The following is a 26,796-nucleotide window of genomic DNA, read 5'->3' as shown; positions in this document are numbered from 1 at the left end:
AACATACAGTATCTAGTCAGATAACATACAGTATCTAGTCAGATAACATACAGTATCTAGTCAGATAACATACAGTATCTAGTCAGATAACATACAGTATCTAGTCAGATAACATACAGTATCTAGTCTGATAACATACAGTATCTAGTCTGATAACATACAGTATCTAGTCTGATAACATACAGTATCTAGTCTGATAACATACAGTATCTAGTCTGATAACATACAGTATCTAGTCTGATAACATACAGTATCTAGTCTGATAACATACAGTATCTAGTCAGATAACATACAGTATCTAGTCAGATAACATACAGTAACTAGTCTGATAACATACAGTATCTAGTCTGATAACATACAGTATCTAGTCTGATAACATACAGTATCTAGTCTGATAACATACAGTATCTAGTCTGATAACATACAGTATCTAGTCTGATAACATACAGTCTATAGCCAGATAACATACAGTATCTAGTCAGATAACATACAGTATCTAGTCAGATAACATACAGTATCTAGTCAGATAACATACAGTATCTAGCCAGATAACATACAGTATCTAGCCAGATAACATACAGTATCTAGTCTGATAAATGAACAAGCCTACAGTCTATAGTCAGATAACATACAGTCTATAGTCAGATAACATACAGTCTATAGTCAGATAACATACAGTATCTAGTCAGATAACATACAGTATCTAGTCAGATAACATACAGTATCTAGTCTGATAACATACAGTATCTAGTCTGATAACATACAGTATCTAGTCTGATAAATGAACAAGCCTACAGTCTATAGTCAGATAACATACAGTCTATAGTCAGATAACATACAGTCTATAGTCAGATAACATACAGTATCTAGCCAGATAACATACAGTATCTAGTCTGATAAATGAACAAGCCTACAGTCTATAGTCTGATAACATACAGTATCTAGTCAGATAACATACAGTATCTAGTCTGATAACATGCAGTATCTAGTCTGATAAATGAACAAGCCTACAGTCTATAGTCTGATAACATACAGTATCTAGTCAGATAACATACAGTATCTAGTCTGATAACATACAGTATCTAGTCAGATAACATACAGTATCTAGTCAGATAACATACAGTATCTAGTCTGATAAATGAACAAGTCTACAGTCTATAGCCAGATAACATACAGTATCTAGTCTGATAAATGAACAAGCCTACAGTCTATAGCCAGATAACATACAGTATCTAGTCTGATAAATGAACAAGCCTACAGTCTATAGTCTGATAACATACAGTATCTAGTCTGATAAATGAACAAGCCTATATATAGCCAGATAACATACAGTATCTAGTCTGATAACATACAGTATCTAGTCTGATAAATGAACAAGCCTACAGTCTATAGCCAGATAACATACAGTATCTAGTCTGATAAATGAACAAGCCTACAGTCTATAGCCAGATAACATTCAGTATCTAGCCAGATAACATACAGTATCTAGTCTGATAAATGAACAAGTCTACAGTCTATAGCCAGATAACATACAGTAACTAGCCTACAGTCTGTACCATGGAGAATAGCCAGAGGTAGGGGGGAAAGAGAAAGGTAGAGGGGGAGAGGTAGGAAGGTAGAGGGGTGGTGAGGTAGAGAGGTTGAGGTAGAGAGGTAGAGGGGTGGTGAGGTAGAGAGGTAGAGGGGTGGTGAGGTAGAGAGGTAGAGGGGTGGTGAGGTAGAGAGGTTGAGGTAGAGAGGTAGAGGGGTGGTGAGGTAGAGAGGTTGAGGTAGAGAGGTAGAGGGGTGGTGAGGTAGAGAGGTAGAGGTAGAGAGGTAGAGGGGTGGTGAGGTAGAGAGGTTGAGGTAGAGAGGTAGAGGGGTGGTGAGGTAGAGAGGTTGAGGTAGAGAGGTAGAGGGGTGGTGAGGTAGAGAGATGGTGAGGTAGAGAGGTAGAGGGGTGGTGAGGTAGAGAGGTAGAGGGGTGGTGAGGTAGAGAGATGGTGAGGTAGAGAGGTAGAGGGGTGGTGAGGTAGAGAGATGGTGAGGTAGAGAGGTAGAGGGGTGGTGAGGTAGAGAGATGGTAGGTAGAGAGGTAGAGAGATGGTGAGGTAGAGAGGTAGAGGGGTGGTGAGGTAGAGAGATGGTGAGGTAGAGAGGTAGAGGGGTGGTGAGGTAGAGAGATGGTGAGGTAGAGAGGTTGAGGTAGAGAGGTAGAGGTAGAGAGGTAGAGGGGTGGTGAGGTAGAGAGATGGTGAGGTAGAGGGGTGGTGAGGTAGAGATGGTGAGGTAGAGAGATGGTGAGGTTGAGGTAGAGAGGTAGAGAGATGGTGAGGTTGAGGTAGAGAGGTAGAGAGGTTGAGGTAGAGAGGTAGAGGGGTGGTGAGGTAGAGAGATGGTGAGGTAGAGAGATGGTGAGGTTGAGGTAGAGAGGTAGAGAGATGGTGAGGTAGAGAGGTAGAGAGATGGTGAGGTAGAGAGGTAGAGAGATGGTGAGGTAGAGAGGTAGAGGGGTGGTGAGGTAGAGAGATGGTGAGGTAGAAAGGTAGAGAGATGGTGAGGTAGAGAGATGGTGAGGTAGAGAGATGGTGAGGTAGAGAGATGGTGAGGTAGAGAGATGGTGAGGTAGAGAGATGGTGAGGTAGAGAGATGGTGAGGTAGAGAGATGGTGAGGTAGAGAGATGGTGAGGTAGAGAGATGGTGAGGTAGAAAGGTAGAAAGGTGAGGTAGAAGCTGGGCCATACTGACCTGCTGGAGAAACATCTGGAGGTGTTCCTGGCTGAGGATCATGCTGGAGCCCTGTGGCCCTGTGAAGAGCACCCTGCTCCCGGGGCTGTGTTGCTGCTGGGCTGACGTGGAGGACACAGATAAGGATGGAGAAGAGGAGGGGACAGAGACAGCCACAGAGACAGAGGGCCCAGCCTGCATAGAAAGGATGGAGGAGTGCTGGGGGGGTTGTCCAGGATGGGCTGCCTGGTCTGTACAGCTCCCACTCTCCCCAGGCTGGCCCTGTGCCATGGCAGCTGCCCCGCCCATCCCACTGCTGGGAACGCCCCCCGGCTGCGGTTGCAGAGCGGGCTGCAGGCTGACAGCAGGACTCACCCCCTCCACCTGGCTCAGCATGGCCAGGGAGTTCTGCAGGGGCATGCCCTGGATCACCGTGTGGGCCTGGTGGCCCGTGACCGGGTGGGTCTGGCTCTGGGAGAGGGTAACAGGCATCTGGAAAAGCTGATGTCCCACACCCATCTGACCCGGCTGCAGCTGGATGTGGCCCTGAGACATCAGCACCTGGCCCAGGTTGATGTTCTGGTGCTGAGCCAGGATCTGATTGGCTATCAGTTGGCCCCCAGGCCCCTGGGAGGTGATGATGTGGCCCCCAGGGTGCTGCGTGAGGATCTGACCCCCGGCTAGCTGCTGTGGCAGGAGGAACTGGTGGTTCTGGCCCCCCAGCATGATGCTGCCGGGCTGGTTGAGCAGGTGGACACTGAGTGCTTTCCCAGAGGGGTGGTGGGCTGTCTGCTGTTTGAACAGAGCCTGTTGGGGAAGCCCTGCCTGGGAGGTTAGGACCACGTTGGCGCCAGGCTTGCCTGTCAGGAAGGCTACATTCTGGGCAGCGGAGACAGGGACATGCTGCACCCCTAGAGCCTTGTTGGCTTCATTCTGGAAGGCGTGTGGCTGGGCCTGCTGCTGCTTAAACAGTTTGGGCTGGATGGCTGCGCCCCCCTGAGGGGGTTTGGGTTGGATGGGGGTCGGAGTTCGCTGGACGATCAAGTTCTGCATGATCTGTCCTTGGGGATGGTTCTGCCCATGTTGTGCCAGTCCGGGGCTACTGAACCCAACCAAGGTTCCTGTGGTACCGCACACCGCTGGTCCGTTTAAAGCAGGAGGTCCCAGAGTGGCTTTTCCCCCTTGGATCAGAAGTCCTCCTCCAAGTCCACCCTGCCCACCTGCCCCCTGTGCCTCGGGGCCAGGCTGGTGCAGCTGGTATCCTCCCATACCCTTGGCCAGGATGGACTGTCCTGATTGGTTCATAGTCATCACAGTGGGCTGGCCCATCACCTGTATCTGCCCCAGTCCCAGCCCCAGGTGTCCTGACTGACAGCCGTTAGGTAGGGCCTGGAGGGAGGCGATTGGCTGAAGGGTGACGTTACCCAGGCCTGCCACCTGCTGCATGAAAGGCTGCATACTGATGGCCTGGGCCTTGTTCATGACCTGGGGCCCAAACTCCAGGCCCTGTTGGGCCAGCACCGAGCCCAGCATGTCAGCTGTGGCCTGGGGAGGGGTGGCGGAGGAGCCTGGAGCTCCAGGGAAGATGGGGAGCCCCACCCCCGCAGCGGTCCCTCCAGACCCAGTCAGGCTGTCTGTACAGGGCAGGGTCTGGACCACCTGAGTCAGACCTGGCATGGTGAGGTCGAAGGAGCCCAGGTCCAGCTCTGCCTCGGCCTCCTGCAGGCTCTGCTCTGTAATGTTCGCCTCCGCCAGGCTCTGCTGCAGGATGTCGCATGGCTCCATCGCGTTGCTACCGTCGTCGCCCGGCGACCCGTCCAGGATGACATCATCTTCCAGGAAGTCCAGGTCCACGCTGACCCGGGGCAGGCCTTGCTGCTCATTGGACGACAGCTGGACTGGGGGTGGGACCTCTGGAACGTGGCACTATGAAGGAGAGAGAAGGAAGAACAGTGAAGCGTTGTGATGGAGGACGAGAGGAGAGGAGAGGAGAGCTGAGGAGAGGAGAGCTGAGGAGAGGAGAGCTGAGGAGAGGAGAGCTGAGGAGAGGAGAGCAGAGGAGAGGAGAGCAGAGGAGAGAAGAGGAGAGCAGAGGAGAGAAGAGGAGAGCTGAGGAGAGAAGAGGAGAGCTGAGGAGAGAAGAGGAGAGCTGAGGAGAGGAGAGCAGAGCTGAGGAGAGCTGAGGAGAGGAGAGCTGAGGAGAGGAGAGCTGAGGAGAGGAGAGCTGAGGAGAGGAGAGCTGAGGAGAGGAGAGCTGAGGAGAGGAGAGCTGAGGAGAGGAGAGCTGAGGAGAGGAGAGCTGAGGAGAGGAGAGGAGAGCTGAGGAGAGAAGAGGAGAGCTGAGGAGAGAAGAGGAGAGCTGAGGAGAGAAGAGGAGAGCTGAGGAGAGGAGAGCAGAGCTGAGGAGAGGAGAGCTGAGGAGAGGAGAGCTGAGGAGAGGAGAGCTGAGGAGAGCTGAGGAGAGAAGAGGAGAGCTGAGGAGAGGAGAGGAGAGAAGAGGAGAGCTGAGGAGAGCTGAGGAGAGCTGAGGAGAGAAGAGGAGAGCTGAGGAGAGGAGAGCTGAGGAGAGGAGAGCTGAGGAGAGGAGAGCTGAGGAGAGGAGAGCTGAGGAGAGGAGAGCTGAGGAGAGGAGAGCTGAGGAGAGGAGAGCTGAGGAGAGCTGAGGAGAGGAGAGCTGAGGAGAGAAGATAAGAGCTGAGGAGAGAAGAGGAGAGGAGAGGAGAGGAGAGCTGAGGAGAGAAGAGGAGAGCTGAGGAGAGAAGAGGAGAGCTGAGGAGAGAAGAGGAGAGCTGAGGAGAGAAGAGGAGAGCTGAGGAGAGAAGAGGAGAGCTGAGGAGAGAAGAGGAGAGCTGAGGAGAGGAGAGCTGAGGAGAGAAGAGGAGAGAAGAGGAGAGGAGAGCTGAGGAGAGCTGAGGAGAGAAGAGGAGAGCTGAGGAGAGAAGAGGAGAGCTGAGGAGAGAAGAGGAGAGCTGAGGAGAGAAGAGGAGAGCTGAGGAGAGGAGAGGAGAGCTGAGGAGAGAAGAGCTGAGGAGAGGAGAGCTGAGGAGAGCTGAGGAGAGCTGAGGAGAGCTGAGGAGAGCTGAGGAGAGAAGAGGAGAGAAGAGGAGAGAAGAGGAGAGAAGAGGAGAGCTGAGGAGAGCTGAGGAGAGCTGAGGAGAGAAGAGGAGAGCTGAGGAGAGAAGAGGAGAGCTGAGGAGAGCTGAGGAGAGCTGAGGAGAGAAGAGGAGAGCTGAGGAGAGAAGAGGAGAGCTGAGGAGAGAAGAGGAGAGCTGAGGAGAGGAGAGGAGAGCTGAGGAGAGAAGAGGAGAGGAGAGCTGAGGAGAGGAGAGCTGAGGAGAGCTGAGGAGAGCTGAGGAGAGAAGAGGAGAGCTGAGGAAAGCTGAGGAGAGCTGAGGAGAGAAGAGGAGAGCTGAGGAGAGCTGAGGAGAGCTGAGGAGAGAAGAGGAGAGCTGAGGAGAGAAGAGGAGAGCTGAGGAGAGCTGAGGAGAGCTGAGGAGAGAAGAGGAGAGCTGAGGAGAGCTGAGGAGAGCTGAGGAGAGCTGAGGAGAGCTGAGGAGAGAAGAGGAGAGGAGAGCTGAGGAGAGGAGAGCTGAGGAGAGGAGAGCTGAGGAGAGGAGAGCTGAGGAGAGGAGAGCTGAGGAGAGGAGAGCTGAGGAGAGGAGAGCTGAGGAGGGGAGAGCTGAGGAGAGGAGAGCTGAGGAGAGGAGAGCTGAGGAGAGGAGAGGAGAGATGAGGAGAGATGAGGAGAGCTGAGGAGAGCTGAGGAGAGGAGAGCTGAGGAGAGGAGAGCTGAGGAGAGGAGAGCTGAGGAGAGGAGAGCTGAGGAGAGAAGAGCTGAGGAGAGCTGAGGAGAGCTGAGGAGAGGAGAGCTGAGGAGAGGAGAGCTGAGGAGAGGAGAGCTGAGGAGAGGAGAGCTGAGGAGAGGAGAGCTGAGGAGAGGAGAGCTGAGGAGAGGAGAGGAGAGATGAGGAGAGGAGAGATGAGGAGAGATGAGGAGAGATGGGAAGGAATGGGTTGAACTGAGCAGGCCTGAGATCAGCCTGGACAGGCCTCACACGTGGAGATGTTGACCAGACAGGCCCCCCAGACAGGACCCTTAGACCCCCACAGTGTCATGGCTCCTACCAACCAGCCCAGGGCCATCAGAGCTTGGTGTGTGTGGATGTGTGTTACTGGCAGGGTGGGGGAGAGATGCATGCTACATATATGAATGGAGACAGGAGGGTCAGAGGTCAGAGTGGGGAAGAGCCATTACTCACCCCAACAGAAGAGAAGAACGAGCTGGAGGGGTCGTTAGAGCCATCCAAAAGGTCGTCAGTGTCCAGCTACAGACAGACACGACAGACGCAGACAGGATAGGACAGAACGACAGACAGAATAGGCCGGAGGGAGGTCACACCACATGGACAGCCAAAAAATGCAGGGAGAGCGAGACAGACAGGGAGAGCGAGACAGACAGGGAGAGCGAGACAGACAAACAAACCCACCAATGACCCGGAATTGAGGAGGGGCAGCAAAGTGGTTTAAAGGTGGGAGGGAGGGAGGGAGGGAAGCGAAGCAGAAGAGGGCTAGTGTTAGACTAGTACTGGTCATCGTGGATTAATCAGGTGACAAGGCAGGGTTGAAATCACACAGACCGACCACACAGACCGACCACACAGACCAGACACACGGATCCACCATGCAGACCAGACACACAGACCGACCACACAGACCAGACACACGGATCCACCATACAGACCAGACACACAGACCAGACACACGGATCCACCATACAGACCAGACACACAGACCAGACACACGGATCCACCATACAGACCAGACACACAGACCGACCACACAGACCAGACACACGGATCCACCATACAGACCAGACACACAGACCAGACACACAGACCGACCACACAGACCGACCACACAGACCGACCACACAGACCAAACACACGGACCCACCATACAGACCAGACACACGGATCCACCACGCAGACCAGACACACGGATCCACCACGCAGACCAGACACACGGATCCACCATACAGACCAGACACACAGACCGACCACACAGACCGACCACACAGACCAGACACACCATACAGACCAGACACACAGATCCACCATACAGACCAGACACAAAGCAAGAAACCATAAGCAGTAGCAGAGCCATGGACGCAGAAACCCCGTTGGAGGGACGGGGAGGTGTGTGTGTGTGTGTGTGTGTGTGTGTGTGTGTGTGTGTGTGGTAGCCAGTGCACGTGTTGACCTCAATGTGTCACTGACGCTACGGCCCAAGAGAAGTAGCCTGTTCTGTTAGCTGATATCTGGTGCTTGGAAGTCAACCACACCCATCCTCATTGTCAAATCAACTGCTATGAAACACAATCCAGCTACCTCCTTAGCTTTGGTAAGTACAATAGAAGCATCATAACCATCCATGCAGGTCAATTAGCAGCCACGTACATGTATCTCTGATCCATGAAGAAAATCGTTGAGTGCTTCTGGGTCACTGTGGAGAGAGGAACATCGGTCAGACAGGCAGGCAGGTAGTCATTGAGGTCACGTCTATTTCTCTGTCCCAGTATCCACACTTACTACCTAGTAGAGTTGAGCCATTATCCAGATGTTCACATCGTCATTACCATCCTTCTCTCATCCTGGGATTTACGCTATTACTGCCGAAATTCACAAGGGGGCGCTAAAACAACCCACCCACATTTATTATCAGAACGCTAACCCAAATTTTTTTTAAAGGGTGAGAGGCACAAAATTGGCACAAGTACTAACGAAATTTCCACAGAGGCTGCTAGCAAAATATGCTAATGAGCGCTAAAATGAAAATAAACTAATTACAAAAAGACACCTATAACTTGAGCTGGATTGCCTATATTAGGTAGTAGCTAACAAAATGTACAAGGACAAATTGGTGAGTTTCGACATTTACAAGAGAAATATGAACGAGAGGGATTGTACAAATGGCCTGCACGTCTGAAGGAAGAACAGTAGTGGATCTGGAACAGCATGTGTACCTGCTGTGTCTGTGTGGAGTCTGGAGTCGCAAGGGCAACGGGCCTGTCTGCTCGGGCAGAGAACGAAGAGGAGAAAATACGCAAGGAAATCAAGGTCGCAGTGGCAGCTGTACAGATAATTCATCCAAAGTCCTAGGACTTCTCAAAACACAAACAGAAATCTATCACTTTATGTTTGATGCACCGGAGGACGGCTCATTATAATGTCTGGAACGGAGCGAATGGAACGGCGTGGAAACCGTGTTTGATGTATTTGATACCGTTCTGCTCCAGCCATTACCGCGAGCCCATCCTCCCTAATTAAAAAGGTGCCACCAACCTCCTGTGATTCGATGCCCCCGTCTCCTTATTAATTAAGCTACCTACTGAGATAACAAGTTACACACCTGGATTCACGCATTCTCCCGTTGAGCCATTTACAAAACAAAAAACAACAACAAAAACACGTGACTGGCTCAACGGTTCTGGGGAACTACGGTGAGCTCCATAATGTCAAATAATGTGACGGGTGAAATTAAGATCTTTATCTCCTAACGTACAAGTGGACTGCAGGTATTTACGTTAAAAGCTAGCTACATATATTCAAATTTATTGAAAAACTTCAAAAGAAATTGTTTTAACATTAAGTAGGCAAGATTGTTTTTTTCGAAAGCTCGTCACTTGTGTCCCCCCCCCCCTCCAAAAAAAGGTATGTAAAACAATTTTTACCTTATTGTATGATGCAAAGAACCACTTTACAAAATAAAAATCCATTACCATACTTTTTAACATAGAGAATCAAACAAAATGGAGGCAACACTCTGGCCATTGGCTTCTCTCCATATTCAAGCCCGTCTCAAAAAACAACACTGCCCCTTTAAGTTTATCCTGGAGGATGGTTGGCCACCCTTGGTAGCCTATCAAAACATTACAATTACAACTAAATAACACACTTGGTAGCCAAACTAAATAACACACTTGGTAGCCAAACTAAATAACACACTTGGTAGCCAAACTAAATAACACACTTGGTAGCCAAACTAAATAACACACTTGGTAGCCAAACTAAATAACACACTTGGTAGCCAAACTAAATAACACACTTGGTAGCCAAACTAAATAACACCCTTGGTAGCCAAACTAAATAACACACTTGGTAGCCAAACTAAATAACACACTTGGTAGCCAAACTAAATAACACACTTGGTAGCCAAACTAAATAACACACTTGGTAGCCAAACTAAATAACACACTTGGTAGCCAAACTAAATAACACACTTGGTAGCCAAACTAAATAACACACTTGGTAGCCAAACTAAATAACACACTTGGTAGCCTAACTAAATAACACACTTGGTAGCCAAACTAAATAACACACTTGGTAGCCTAAGCGCGAATGTTCCAAAATGAAATTAGAGGGTAAACACAAAAGGCCACCACAGGCACAAGCTGTTTCATGTGACAGAGATGAAAATATGAATTAGAAATGAAGCGAGGAGATCTGAAAGACGCATCAATCAGACCAGGATTAATAAAACCAGGAGTATGCCTTTGGCAAACATGAGAGAAATGCTGGTTTCAACGGCATGTTAGGTTTTTATGAAATAATTCCCTCAACATTTCTATGGCCGTATTTTAGCGAGGATAGTTTGAAACCAAGACAGACATGCTTCATAAAATTACATAAAACATCCCAGGTTTTAAACGATTAACTTTATGGTTAAATTGCTTCCAAATACTGACGGCCTCCGCTCTGATTCAAGGTGGGTGATGTGAAGTAGGCACGGCCCTTCACTCTTGGGTCTTGTGACCATTTCATCAGAACCAGAGCCTCGCTTATGTCCACATAATTAAGTCTGTAGATGTTAAAATGGTAATTATTTGTCATTATTATACATTAGTCAAACATGACTGGAGCTTAGCCTGCCTTTAGCCTGGCTTATTCCACATTTTGTTGTGTTACAGCCCAAATATTTTGTTGTGTTACAGCCCCCCCCCCCCCCCCCCCTCCATCTACACACAATACCCCATAATGACAAAGTGAAAACAGGTTTAGACATTTTTTGGCAAATTTATTGTAAATGAAATACAGAAATCTCTTTTCCATAAAGTATTCGTACCAGAGTCAATACTTTGTAGAAGCTTTGGCCGAGATTACAGCTGAGCGTCCGAGTAAGTCTCTAAGAGCTTTCTTTCCACATGAGGATTGTGCAACATTAGCTCGTTATCATTTTACAACATTTTTCACAATGGTTGTCGATCATTGCTAGACAACAATTTTCAGGTTTTCAAGTAGATTTTAAGTCCAAACTGTAACTCTGCAACTCTGAGAACATTCCCTGTCTTCTTGATAAGCAACACCAGTGTAAATTTGGCCTTGTGTTTTATGTTGTTGTCCTGCTGGAAGGTGCTGGAAGGTTAATTATCCTCTTCCGGCGTCTGGTGGAAAGCAGGTTTCTCTCTAGGATTTAGCCTGTGCTTAACTCATTAAACGCAGTCATTTCATACCCTGTCGGGTTTTTGTTCTGGAAAAACTCCCCAGTTCTTAACTGACTTGAAAACAGTTTAACGGCTGTGATTGTTTTCAACATTGTAGTTACTCCATAATACTAAACTAAATGACAGAGTGAAAAGGAGGAAGCCAGTACAGAACAACACTATTCCTAAACGTGCATCCGGTTTGCAACAAGGCACTGAAGAAATACTGGAAAACAATTAACGTTTTTGTCTTGAATACAAACGTTATGTTTGGGGAAAATCCAATAAAAACACATTACAAAAGTACCACTTTCCATGTTTTCAAGCATAGTGGTGTCTGCATCATGTTATGGGTATGCTTGTAATTGTTAAGGACTGGAGAGTTTATCAGAACAAAAAAAAAAAAAAAAGAAACAGAATAATAATTTCAATAAATTAGCAGTCGTGTCTAAAAACATTTCACTGTGTCATTATGGGATGTATAGTGTATATATGTGTATAGGGTGAGAAATCCATTTTGAATTTAGTCAATTTAACACAACAAAAAGTGGAAGAGGTCAAAGGGTATGAATACATCCTGAAGGCACTGCCAATGGCGGTGAGCTTTACACCACTCCGGCCGACGCTTGGCGTTGCGCATGGTGATCTTAGGCTTGTGTGCGGCCGCTCGGCCACGGAAACTCGTTTTCACGAAGCTCCCGACGAACAGTTCTGGTGCCGACGTTGCTTGAAGAGGCAGTTTGGAACTCGGTAACGGGGCCAATGTTTGACATCGAAATCAAAACGTCAAAATGGGTTGAAACAGAAAAATATAAAGGATATTTATGCAGTTCCTTGTGTATTTAGATACATTTAGATTGTATACTTAGAGGTATATATATATATATATATATATATATATATATATATATCCATTACTACACCAACACAAAAACATAGGACTATAACATGTTGGACGGGGCTCATACAGATATATTGGCAAGTGAAATTCAATGACTTTCAGCAACTTTTTTTAAGCACTTAAATTGTCATTTCGAAAGACCTCAATGTTATATAATTGTATAATTTATATAATAGTTGTACATATAGGGCTTCACATATATGGTGTTGTGTTGCGCAACACCCTAAAATGTAAGTGGCTGGAGAGGGGGGGGGGGGGGGGAAGAAAGTGTCCCCACCTCTCTCAAAAAAAACTAAGGCAACAGGAGAACTTATAAATTGGCTAGAATAATCACAAGGACATTTGAAACTCCAAATTCAACGAGCGGGGATGCAAACTGGTGAGGCCCCACCGAAAAAGGTGACCGTTTCTTGTGTTGCACTGAAAGATGCTAAATAAATCCCTGCTAGGGAGAAAGGGTTAGGGATAGGGATAGGGTTAGGGTTAGGGCTAGGGAGAAAGGCAGGTTTTAACTAATTAAACAACACAGAATATGATCTACATCATCAGTCTCTGTGTGTATTTTGTTTTTAAAAAACAAACAAAGAAACGTAAGGAAATCAATCGAATGTTATTTGTTGCTTTAGACTTTACTGCAAATGACACTCAAGTCCTGCAACAAAACAATCCACTAATATTGCAGTTAGCCACGACAGCCTTTATAATAGAACGCTTCTGACCACACACACATTTAAATTATATTGCATTTTGGGGGGGGGGGGGGGACATCTTAAAGTTGAAATAGAATGAAACAAAACAGGCTATTCTATTGTTGCTCTGTTATAGTGGCCACTACAGACATCGATCAAGTGCACAAAGTTACATAAAATAACGTTCAGTCAGGAGAAAAACATGTAATAAACCCCCCACTCACACGTGTTACTGTCAAGTTCAACACAACAAAAACACCTCTCTTTGGGCTACACTGCACACTAACACACTGCACACTGCACACTAATACACTGCACACTAATACACTGCACACTAACACACTGCACTGCACACTAACACACTGCACACTAACACACTGCACTGCACACTAACACACTGCAAACTAACACACTGCACACTAACACACTGCACTGCACACTAACACACTGCACACTAACACACTGCACTGCACACTAACACACTGCACACTAACACACTGCACGCTAACACACTGCACGCTAACACACTGCACACTAACACACTGCACACTAACACACTGCACTGCACACTGCACACTAACACACTGCACACTAACACACTGCACTGCACACTAACACACTGCACACTAACACACTGCACACTAACACACTGCACTGCAAACTAACACACTGCACACTAACACACTGCACACTAACACACTGCACTGCACACTAACACACTGCACACTAACACACTGCACTGCACACTAACACACTAACACACTGCACACTAACACACTGCACGCTAACACACTGCACGCTAACACACTGCACGCTAACACACTGCACAGTGCACACTAACACACTGCACTGCACACTAACACACTGCACTGCACACTAACACACTGCACTGCACACTAACACACTGCACTGCACACTAACACACTGCACACTAACACACTGCACACTAACACACTGCACACTAACACACTGCACACTAACACACTGCACTGCACACTAACACACTGCACACTAACACACTGCACTGCACACTAACACACTGCACTGCACACTAACACACTGCACACTAACACACTGCACACTAACACACTGCACTGCACACTAACACACTGCACACTAACACACTGCACTGCACACTAACACACTGCACTGCACACTAACACACTGCACTGCACACTAACACACTGCACACTAACACACTGCACACTAACACACTGCACACTAACACACTGCACACTAACACACTGCACACTAACACACTGCACTGCACACACTGCACACTAACACACTGCACACTAATACACTAACACACTAACACACTGCACACTAACACACTGCACTGCACACTAACACACTGCACACTAACACACTAACACACTAACACACTAACACACTGCACACTAACACACTGCACACTAACACACTGCACACTAACACACTGCACACTTTCTGCCATGAGGACATCTGTTCTACAAAGTCCCAGCAGAGCAGGAGACCCTTCGTTGGTATAATTGATCTCTTTGTCTTTCAGGCACACCTGGCACACCCCTTTTCATCCACTGTATTGAAAGAGGGAAAGTGTGTGGTGTTCCTTTCACCTCTATAGCGGCATCCCGTTTAAGTCAGGCCCAGCTTCAGCTACGCTTGATCCCTGAATCCACTTGTTTAACAAGCAACGCCTCATTTTTTCACCTAATTCTCTCATTCTGAAAATTAACCACATACTGTAGAGGGAAAACATGAGTTCACAGACAGTTTGTTAGCTAGTTAACATTTCACACAGATTGCCAGGGTCCAGTAAGCAACTAATGTGTTATAACTTCAGGAACTGTGTTGTGCCTAAATTCTTCCCCCCTGCCCAAATTTGGCATAGCCATTTGACTCTAGCCACAAAATGTAAGAAAATTAGAGAGGGGGGGGGGGGGCATTTTCTTGCCTGCCGAAATCCCCCCCCCCCCCTTCTAATTCCCTTAATTTTGTGGCTAGAGTCAAATACTTTCTGTGGCACACACTACTGGAGCTACAAGCATTATTCTGACGTGTGCCAGGCCTTGCAGTCCCAAAATAGAAGGGGGGGTAATTATTGTGTGTTATATTAAACAGAGGGAGTGAAATACAGGCAAGCAATAAACATTTCACAACAACTACTAGTTGAATGAGACATGGGAGAGATTATGAATTTTGGCAAAGAGATCTAATAAACTTGAAACAAATAGCCAAACCCTAAAACTGCAAACATTACTAGCGCCTACCCCATGATCAATAAAAGGAATTAAACGCAGCCTAACGTGATCATTGACAGCTGCCTTGAAGGATACAAATACAAAATTGTTTCCTGCTACTAAGATCAGTGATATGTATGTTAAACGGAGCAGAAACAACTAGCAAGCAAGTTGCGGCAATGAAGAATTGAGTGTGTTCACGCGATGGGGGGGGGGGGGGGGGTGGCACAACAAGGCAAGGGGTCTTATACAGTACCAGTTAACACTATAGCCCGTTGGTTACCACCGTTAGCTTATCTGATGTTGTAACATTAACTAGCTGGCTGTCTGACTTTATTAACCAGCTAATTGTCAAACAAACTCAATGATTTGATCAGTTAAATTGGCTAATGTTGCCCAACATGTCTCTGGTTAGCTAACGGGAGAATTCGATCCAGCTACTATAGCAAGATTACTTAACAATGCTAACAAATACTTGTTCCACCACACTTTCTCCCTCATCTCAAACTTTCCAAAAAGCCAGTTGTTTTTCCGGTTACAGCTCATGAAGTAGGCTTCATCACCTTCTTACCCCGGTCAGGCTTCTCGCCTACCTCGTCGTTATCGTTCAGGGGACGCGCTGCTGTAAATTAAATGACACACTGTTGTCTTTTTGATGCTGTAATGAGTAAATTGGTTGTCTCTTCTCTCTTCAGTCTCCTGCTGCATTCTGTTAATATGGGAACGATTGGCTGAGCCTTGGATTACAGCCAGTATTGCTGCAAACGCACATCGCTCGTTCGCTTACAAACGCGCATCACTCGCTCGCTTACAAACGCGCATCACTCGCTCGCTTACAAACGCGCATCACTCGCTCGCTTACAAACGCGCATCACTCGTTTGCTTACAGCCAGTAGTGATCCACAGGCCCACACACAAAAAAAAAATTCTAATCGGACCTACACTATTCCCCGTAGGTAACCTATTTTGTTAATTAAAAACATCAAATTTCGCCTAAAGGTGACTAGTTTGTATTTCTGAAGTAGGCTACTTCAAGCCCCTTGGTACTGTTGAAAATCGCTGGGAAACCAAAATGTATTTGTCATGATATTTCATTACCAGATCATACTGTGAAGCCCGCTAGGCTGTCATTCGTTGTCATTGTATACAGAATAATTCATATGAATAGTGTTGGGTGTTGCGCAATAGTGTATCCTAAATAATTGCGCACAGTAGGCTCGGTGTCCAATCCGAGGCGCAAAAACATATGAAAGTATTACATTGACGCTTTCTCTGTTAAATCTAACGAGACCCTGCTGTAAATGAAGCAGACAGCAACATCAAGTCACTAGGTACGTCTTCACCGCATAACAAATAAGACAGCAACAGATAATCAACATCAAGTCACTAGGTACGTCTTCACCGCATAACAAATAAGACAGCAACAGATAATCAACATCAAGTCACTAGGTACGTCTTCACCGCATAACAAATAAGACAGCAACAGATAATCAACATCAAGTCACTAGGTACGTCTTCACCGCATAACAAATAAGACAGCAACAGATAATCAACATCAAGTCACTAGGTACGTCTTCACCGCATAACAAATAAGACAGCAACAGATAATCAACATCAAGTCACTAGGTACGTCTTCACCGCATAACAAATAAGACAGCAACAGATAATCAACATCAAGTCACTAGGTACGTCTTCACCGCATAACAAATAAGACAGCAACAGATAATCAACATCAAGTCACTAGGTACGTCTTCACCGCATAACAAATAAGACAGCAACAGATAATCAACATCAAGTCACTAGGTACGTCTTCACCGCATAACAAATAAGACAGCAACAGATAATCAACATCAAGTCACTAGGTACGTCTTCACCGCATAACAAATAAGACAGCAACAGATAATCAACATCAAGTCACTAGGTACGTCTTCACCGCATAACAAATAAGACAGCAACAGATAATCAACATCAAGTCACTAGGTACGTCTTCACCGCATAACAAATAAGACAGCAACAGATAATCAACATCAAGTCACTAGGTACGTCTTCACCGCATAACAAATAAGACAGCAACATTTTCATGGATATTCCTCTCGGATACTTTTTTTTGGTTCACATGGGCTGTTAGTGCATCCAACGCAACATCATCTTTTCATCACTTGACTTGGGCTGTTAGTGCATCCAACGCAACATCATCTTTTCATCACTTGACTTGGGCTGTTAGTGCATCCAACGCAACATCATCTTTTCATCACTTGACTTGGGCTGTTAGTGCATCCGACGCAACATCATCTTTTCATCACTTGACTTGGGCTGTTAGTGCATCCAACGCAACATCATCTTTTCATCACTTGACTTGGGCTGTTAGTGCATCCAACGCAACATCATCTTTTCATCACTTGACTTGGGCTGTTAGTGCATCCGACGCAACATCATCTTTTCATCACTTGACTTGGGCTGTTAGTGCATCCGACGCAACATCATCTTTTCATCACTTGACTTGGGCTGTTAGTGCATCCGACGCAACATCATCTTTTCATCACTTGACTTGGGCTGTTAGTGCATCCAACGCAACATCATCTTTTCATCACTTGACTTGGGCTGTTAGTGCATCCAACGCAACATCATCTTTTCATCACTTGACTTGTCTTTTTTTTTTAAATCCTTAAAATGGATCAGATGATGTGTGAATACATCACAACTTAATTAAAAACAGCTCGACATCAAATCGTATTTGTCACATGTGCGGAATACAAGTGTAGAACGTACCGTGAAATGCTTACTTACAAGGCCTTAAACAACAAGGCAAACAAGGCAGTTCAATAAATAGAGTTAAGAAAATATTTACTAAAAAGACTAAAGTAAAAAAAATTATAGAAAGTAACAATAAAATAACAATAATGAGGCTATATACAGGGTGTTACGGTACAGAGTCAATGTGGAGGCTATATACAGGGTGTTACGGTACAGAGTCAATGTGGAGACTATATACAGGGGGTACCGGTACCGAGTCAATGTGGAGGCTATATACAGGGGGTACCAGTACAGAGTCAATGTGGAGGCTATATACAGGGGGTACCGGTACAGAGTCAATGTGGAGGCTATATACAGGGAGTACCGGTACAGAGTCAATGTGGAGGCTATATACAGGGTATTACGGTACAGAGTCAATGTGGAGGCTATATACAGGGTATTACGGTACAGAGTCAATGTGGAGGCTATATACAGGGTGTTACGGTACAGAGTCAATGTGGAGGCTATATACAGGGTGTTACGGTACAGAGTCAATGTGGAGGCTATATACAGGGTGTTACGGTACAGAGTCAATGTGGAGGCTATATACAGGGGGTACCGGTACAGAGTCAATGTGGAGGCTATATACAGGGTGTACCGCTACAGAGTCAATGTGGAGGCTATATACAGGGGGGTACCGGTACAGAGTCAATGTGGAGGCTATATACAGGGTGTACTGGTACAGAGTCAATGTGGAGGCTATATACAGGGTGTACCGGTACAGAGTCAATGTGGAGGCTATATACAGGGGGTACCGGTACAGAGTCAATGTGGAGACTATATACAGGGTGTTACGGTACAGAGTCAATGTGGAGGCTATATACAGGGTGTTACGGTACAGAGTCAATGTGGAGGCTATATACAGGGGGTACCGGTACCGAGTCAATGTGGAGGCTATATACAGGGTGTTACGGTACAGAGTCAATGTGGAGGCTATATACAGGGGGTACCGGTACCGAGTCAATGTGGAGGCTATATACAGGGGGTACTGGTACAGAGTCAATGTGGAGGCTATATACAGGGTGTACCAGTACAGAGTCAATGTGGAGGCTATATACAGGGGGTACCGGTACAGAGTCAATGTGGAGACTATATACAGGGGGTACCGGTACAGAGTCAATGTGGAGGCTATACAGTGCCTTGCGAAAGTATTCGGCCCCCTTGAACTTTGCGACCTTTTTCCACATTTCAGACTTCAAACAAAGATATAAAACTGTATTTTTTTGTGAAGAATCAACAACAAGTGGGACACAATCATGAAGTGGAACGACATTTATTGGATATTTCAAACTTTTTTAACAAATCAAAAACTGAAAAATTGGGCGTGCAAAATTATTCAGCCCCCTTAAGTTAATACTTTGTAGCGCCACCTTTTGCTGCGATTACAGCTGTAAGACGCTTGGGGTATGTCTCTATCAGTTTTGCACATCGAGAGACTGACATTTTTTCCCATTCCTCCTTGCAAAACAGCTCGAGCTCAGTGAGGTTGGATGGAGAGCATTTGTGAACAGCAGTTTTCAGTTCTTTCCACAGATTCTCGATTGGATTCAGGTCTGGACTTTGACTTGGCCATTCTAACACCTGGATATGTTTATTTTTGAACCATTCCATTGTAGATTTTGCTTTATGTTTTGGATCATTGTCTTGTTGGAAGACAAATCTCCGTCCCAGTCTCAGGTCTTTTGGATTCGATGTCTAATTTAACGGATTCATCTATGATATAAGGACAACTTTCACTGCCATAAATACAAGGACAGAAAAGTAAATGTTCTACATCACAACATTTTGGGCAAATCTGTCAAGAAACCAACCACGATAAGCATAGATTTTTAAATCAACTCGTGAATTGTATTGAATATACTAGAGGTCGACCGATTAATCGGAATTGATTGATATTTTTGGACACCGATTTGGCCGATAATTTAACCTTTATTTAACTAGGGAAAGTCAGTTAAGAACACATTCTTATTTTCAATGACAGCCTAGGAACAGTGGGCTTAACTGGTCTAGGAACAGTGGGATAACTGCCTTGTTCAGGGGCAGAAAGACAGATTTGTACCTTGTCAGCCCGGGGATTCAATCTTGCAACCTTACAGTTAACTAGTCCAACGCTCTAACCACCTGCCTCTCATTACACTCCACGAGGAGCCTGCCTGTTACGCGAATGCAGTAAGCCAAGGTAAGTTGCTAGCTAGCATTAAACTTATCTTATAAAAAACAATCAATCATAATCACTAGTTAACTACACATGGTTGATGATATTACTAGTTTATCTAGCGTGTCCTGCGTTGCATATAATCGATGCTGTGCATATCGTTGCTCCAACGTGTACCCAACCATAAACACCAATGCCTTTCTTAAAATCAATACACAGAAGTATATATTTTTAAACCTGCATATTTAGCTAAAAGAAATCGAGGTTAGCAGGCAATATTAACCAGGTGAAATTGTGTCATTTCAGTGTATATGCAACAGTTTGGGCCGCCTAATTTGCCAGAATTTTACGTAATTATGACATAACATTGAAGGTGGTACAATGTAACAGGAATATTTAGACTGATGGATGCCACCCGTTAGATAAAATACGAAACGGTTCCGTATTTCACTGAAAGAATAAACGTCTTGTTTTCGAGATGATAGTTTCCGGATTCGACCATATTAATGACCAAAGGCTCGTATTTCTGTGTGTTATTATGTTATAATTAAGTCTATGATTTGATAGAGCAGTCTGACTGAGCGGTGGTAGGCACCAGCAGGCTCGTAAGCATTCATTCAAACAGCACTTTCGTGCGTTTGCCTGCAGCTGTTTATGACTTCAAGCCTATCAACTCCAGAGATGAGGCTTGTGTAACCGATGTGAAATGGCTACCTAGTTAGCGGGGTGCGCGCTAATACCGTTTCAAACATCACTCGCTCTGAGACTTGGAGTGGTTGTTCCCCTTGCTCTGCATGGGTAACGCTGCTTCGAGGGTGGCTGTTGTCGTTGTGTTCCTGGTTCGAGCCCAGGGAGGAGCAAAGAGAGGGATGGAAGCTATACTGTTACACTGGCAATACTAAAGTGCCTATTAGAACACCCAATAGTCAAAGGTTAATGAAATACAAATGGTATAGAGGGAAATAGTCCTATAATTCCTATAATAACTACAACCTAAAACTTCTTAACTGGGAATATTGAAGACTCATGTTAAAAGGAACCACCAGCTTTCATATGTTCTCATGTTCTGAGCAAGGAACTTAAACGTTAGCTTTCTTACATGGCACATATTGCACTTTTACTTTCTTCTCCAACACTTTGTTTTTGCATTATTTAAACCAAATTGAACATGTTTCATTTTATTTGAGGCTAAATTTATTTTATTGATGTATTATATTAAGTTAAAATAAGTGTTCATTCAGTATTGTTGTAATTGTCATTATTACAAATAAATGTGTTTAAAAATCCGCCGATTAATCGTTATCGGCTTTTTTTTGGGGGGTCCTCCAATAATCGGTATCGGTTTTGAAAAATCATAATCGGTCGACCTCTAGAATATACCCATGTTCCCCCATATATCTTAATGCAATTACAGGAAAATAACTGGCAGATTATTATCAATGATTTAACAACAGCTGTAACAAGTTGTCCATAGATTGAAATATAATTTCCACTGTTAGTCTCTACGATCTGAGTAATGGATATGGTGATCTGTTTTACTTGACAGGCGTTAATGTCGAACCCTGTGACGATATTGAAAACAACAACATCCTGTGGCTATTTTAGAAATACACCCCCCCCCCCCCCCCCCTTAGGTATAGGGGTAGTATACCTGCCCAAGCCTACAACATAGACTAAACCAATGTCTTGGTCAGGTATACTAGATGTTATGAACAGTGGATAGTAGAATATAAATCAATTGTGTGACGAGGATGAATAGCTTGGATATATGAACTCACCAAATGACATCTAGCAGGCACCTGCCATCTTCATCGTCCATGTCAACTGAAAACACATTAAACATCCCCCACCCCCCAACAATATTTAGTTCAATACATCAATCATTGCATTCACCACTCCAGTAAAAAACAGAGGGGGGGGGGGGGGGGGGGGGGGCTATAGTGGTAGGCTATATCAAACAAAGCTTGTGCAATCCTTTTGGTAAACCAATATACTATCAACAAGGTGTAGCCTATATTTGGGATACAAAGATACTAGCAACGATGCAAACAAAGACTAACTGCATCATTATTGCATGAATATTCATTTCTAACGTGCGTCTCTTTAAAGGGGCTTTATAAGTTCCCAGAATCCAACCATCCAGGAAGTGCTGTGAGGAGGTTCTCTGTGTAATTGTCCTTCCAACTTGGCTACGGTGACAGTCTGATAACCGTTTTTTAGGGGGAAGTTGTTTTTATTTTTCTACATTTTCTGTTCGATATATATATATAAAAAAATAAAAAAAGACTTCCACCGAGGTCCTAGGATACAGTATATGTTAGTCACAAGGTTCAAAAACCTAAACAAAGCATTGCGATACCACGATACTTCCATTCCCCCCCCAAAAAAATAAAACGTCACCAAAATGATGCCAGCGCGTTGATGTGTCCGGAAGGCTTTCATTGTTGTGATTCTGAATGGTCAGATATCTAGCAACAATGACAAGAAGCTGTCAAGTGGCGAGTTGTAGGTGGTTCTTGATACCACGTCTTGTTTTGAGATGTTTTGACTGATGTCATGTCTATGCTAATATGGCTCAAATTCGCTAGCAAGCTAACCAACAACTAACAATGTATTTGAGACGAGCGCAAATGTATTTATATTTTTTATAAACATTTCGAGACTGAATTGAGTTTAAGTGTTGTCTATTTTGCCCCACAGTTGCATAGGGGTTGGGGCAAAACAGATGGGGTTGGCTTAGGTTGTTAACATGGAAACTAGATTTTGTCTCCAATGTTTATTGAAAACATAATTAAAGTGGCACAAGGTGCACTTGCCTCTCAAATACATCGTTACAGTTGGTTGACGTTTGCTTACTAACAAATATTAGCATAAACGTGACATCAGTCAAAACACCTCGTGGTATCAAGAACAAGATCAAACGAGCTACTTACGATTCGTCACAGATCTGAGCAGAACAGAGCTATGTTGTTTTCGCCACACTAAAACCACCAGAGAACAACCAGGTTGAAATATAGATAGGGACAGGATTTTTTTTTTTTTTTACAAAACTTTCCAGATTTATTTAACTGGTCTCGCCCAGAAGGTCAGGACTAATGACATACATAGCCTATTGATGATCAGTGATCTGAAATCTTAATTGATGCTCTTGAATTAGTTATCTTGCTATTACACCCCCCCCCCACCCCCCAAAAAATGTGAGCATTACAATAAAACAGTTATTTTTGTAGGCCAATTTAAGCATGCATACAACATAACACCTCTGCTTGAATATCACCACGATCTGATCACAATAAAATGTGATACCCTTTCCTTGAGCAAATCACCTTCTGGGTTAAAAACGCGCGTTTTTCACTCACTCGGTTATCATTCAATGTTCAGATTTATTTAAATTGTATTATATATATATATATATTATATTATATTATTATTCTTCTCTCTACGTGTGTATATATATATATATATATACACACACGTAGAGAGAAGAATAATAGCTATAGTCAGAGAGGCCGATTGTTCATGTTACCAGTAAACAGTACGGAGATGTTGCTGAAACCAGCTATGTTTTAAATCTCTCTGCTCGTATCATCTCGACATAAACTAGTAGATTCTGAGATCAGAGAGGCGGAGACGAGCAGCAGCGGACTTGCGCCGCGAAAAAAAACCCCCCACTTATATATATATATATATATATATATATATATATATATATATATATATAGAGAGAGGACAAATCTCCATTTGCCGCTCTCCATAATGTTGGTTGGTAGCTAAAGCGGTCGTAGCCATTGCACAGCCAGCAGGGCAGAGAGGAAGAGCGGTGCGCAGCATATGAATGGGAGGGACACTGCGAGCGGCTGGCTAGTTTAGGTGCTTTCACTTAACGTTGTATGCCTCCAATGTAGTGACACGATCATATCATTGTTTTTGCCCTGTTGCTACTGGGTTTCCTCTAAAACAATTCGCGTGTTCTTTTGATGTCTATTTGTCTGAATCTGCTAGCTATTTTTGAACCTTTTGATGCATAGCTTTCATTTCGTTAGCATTAGCTGCTAAGTAGCTAACATTCTATCAACATTCTGGTGTTAACAGATTCAGACATTTGACAAGTAAAAACATCACAAGAGGGTGTACTATCGAAACACTTGTAATGCACGGTAGCGTTGCATCCTAGCTTTCCCGATGCATTATTTTGTTTGCCTTAATAAAATGCAATTGCGTAAGCCAGCTCTCCTTGCAAGCAAAATATGAGTTAATGTTGGAATACTCTTGGACCAGGGGGTATTTGCTTGGGAATTCGTTGGAAAATGAAAGGGTTTGTCTCGCCGTACAGGACTACGGCGTTTAGATCAAGGCAGATGCGAGGTTTGCAATCCGCTTGCAGTACGCAAATGTTGCAGCTTTAATATAGTTATTCAGATTAATAGAGAAATTGCTACATTGTAACAAACTCACCCGAGACGATAGAGGTGCAGGCAGCGCGGGGTCTCCGGGACAGCCTCGCACGGGCTTCCATACAGGACCCGGATACAGGCAGGAAACAGAGGACCGTTGAGTTCGCCTGCTCAAAAATCATTGTTTTGTGTGCATTCATTCAATAGAAAAAAATCCCTCAACCTTTCATGAACCCTGAGCGCCAGTTTATCGATCATAGTAAAACAGCCAATGTTCCAGTTTAGGCAAGTTAAAAATGTTAGTTTAGGTTTCAAATGATTTCTCTGTCATACAGATGAGTATATGGTTGCAAACCTTTATTTTACTGTCAATAAACAAAACATATTTAAACAGTGTGCAGTTTTGTAATAGCTTTAAGTGTATATTCACTGTTAGAAACTAATAGAGACATTATCACTTGTATTTTCCATCATAATTCAACTGGGTTACGGTTATGCTATTAGCATTTTATGTCTGAGATTGTGGTAATAACCAATCCACGTCTCAAGGCTTAAACGTCCTTCTTTAACCTGTCTTCTCCCCTTCATCTTCAGCTGCAGGACGAGTTTTTTTTATTCAGCGGATGGTCAGGGTCACGAACATAACTACAAATCATTTGTAGACTGCAAATTGAATGCAAGAAGCCCAAACATATATAATATTTGACTAAACACCTAATCATTTCAAACCTTGTTTACATTTGTATACAATCACGTGTCTCTATTATGCGTGAGAATACTAGGGAACAGATTTGTAAAAATGAAAATAACTTGGGAGTTGATTTCCTTAAGTTTGTCCGGTGTTTTTTGTCCAAACATGAAAATAAATAAATGTTTTTTTTTTTGCTCCGGTTGGAGAACACTGACCTACATTGAAGTGGACTTAACAAGTGATCATAGCTTTCACCTGGTCAGTCCATGTCATGGAAAGAGCAGATGTTTTTAATGTTTTGTCCATAGCATTAAAATACCAGTAGGTATGTGTCCTGAAGTAAATACACAGGCGATCCACCTCTGCCTCAGAGCTGCATTAGTGACAAAGCTATTTTATTTGTGATTAAATATATCTTGTTATATGATTGGCCAATATCAACAAAAAAATGTTTTTAAATAAAAAATTTTTTTAAAAAAGAGGGCATGATCAGTTCAAATGATGACTACAAAAAGATGTGTGTTTAGGTCATTTCCCTCCAGCATACAGGGAAAGTGATTGGCAGTTTTAAAGAGCTATTTTTCCTAGGGGCGTGGTTTGGGTTGTTGTTTACACTCAGTGATTGGTTGAATTTGAATGAGGACTCAGAGATCGTTTGTCCATTTGGGTGTGGTTACAGAAAGCTCTTCTAGCTGATTTTGACACTACATTCTAATCATATATTAATGAAAATGTACACACTTTGGCCTTTTCATAAAAATCGTTCACCCATGGGGTTGAATGAAACACGTAATTTGTGAATGCAGCATGCATTTAGAGGACATTTAGAATATCCGACCACTGGCACGTGGCCAACTCTGAGAAAGGTCATATCACTCAGCATACTATTACGAGCAAAGGTATTTTGCAAGCTACTTCCTTGACATCTATGCATGTTTAACCATCAGTGGTGAGCCGTCCTTCAGGGGGTTGCCTGTTTTTGTATGTTACTTTGGCATTAATACGTGTTACATATCAGTTTGCAAACAATGCAAAAATATATATATAATTCACTGAGTTAATAAAGCCGCATACAAACATGGTCTCTTTGTTGCTTGATTGAGTAAGGCAGCTCCAAAATGCAGGTGTTTCAGCCCAGCTCAGTGCTTTCTGTGGTGGTTTGGGCAGCCAGTGGAAAATACGGAGCGTAGGGGCTGGTCGCCGTGATTGGCTCTGTGTTCTGTCACTCACGGGGACACTACGCCAACGCACAATCTAAGGGTAGAGCTCAAAAATTCAAGCCCCTTGAGTGCTGCCATAGAGTTACATTAGAAGTGCCCATCCAAGAAGGCTCAAGGTCATTGGCCACAGATAAAATGACATCAAATCGCATTATATCTACCGTAGCTTTGATTAGACTGATTATGTCAACATCATACTTTCAAAATCTTAGCTAGCAAGCTAGCAGTCATCATAATGAATCAAGTCGACAATCTACTGGCAAATCCTTTTCAATCCTTGTCATGTGAAGAGAAATAATGAAGAGAAATTATAGATAAAATGTATCGGTGCTCATCGGCCATTGGACATAAACATTACACAACAAGTTGGAAATCGCAAATTCAACAATGAGTGGTTTGGAAGTAATCAGTGGTTAACTGCAAGCATTGCAAGGCTCACTAGCCTGCTATTCAATGGAGTGGGTGTGTGGTGTGTGGTACCAATTCTGTGTGTTTTTTCCAAGCTTAAAATTATGAACATTCAACATTGGCCATGCTGTCAATCCA

The 26,796-nt window shown here is 44.4% G+C and overlaps 1 protein-coding gene across 4 annotated transcripts in view; it reads right to left on the bottom strand.

Moving 5' to 3' along the window:
- The window catches only part of bicra (BRD4 interacting chromatin remodeling complex associated protein), a 79,020-nt gene extending 54,470 nt beyond the window's left edge, over positions 1 to 24,550 (bottom strand). For 3 of the 4 annotated variants that reach the window (XM_090219005.1, XM_090219006.1, XM_090219007.1), the window contains exons 1-4: positions 24,401 to 24,550; positions 21,724 to 21,769; positions 8,163 to 8,208; positions 2,728 to 4,632 (exon numbers count right to left, since the gene is read on the bottom strand). In XM_090219005.1, coding sequence (XP_090075131.1) covers positions 2,728 to 4,632; positions 8,163 to 8,208; positions 21,724 to 21,769; positions 24,401 to 24,539 — 2,136 coding nt within the window. In that variant the 5' untranslated portion in view covers positions 24,540 to 24,550. Of the gene's footprint in view, positions 1 to 2,727; positions 4,633 to 6,965; positions 7,032 to 8,162; positions 8,209 to 21,723; positions 21,770 to 24,400 lie in introns of all 4 variants that reach the window. The other variant, XM_090219004.1, reaches the window with a different exon arrangement.
- Positions 24,551 to 26,796: the final 2,246 nt, after the last annotated feature.

Source organism: Oncorhynchus mykiss, chromosome 24 (genome assembly GCF_057628025.1).
Source record: "Oncorhynchus mykiss isolate SJ-2025 chromosome 24, ASM5762802v1, whole genome shotgun sequence".
Taxonomy (NCBI): Eukaryota; Metazoa; Chordata; class Actinopteri; order Salmoniformes; family Salmonidae; genus Oncorhynchus; species Oncorhynchus mykiss.
The sequence above is the reverse complement of the archived record's forward strand: the minus strand, read 5'-3'. Positions and strand labels throughout refer to the sequence as shown.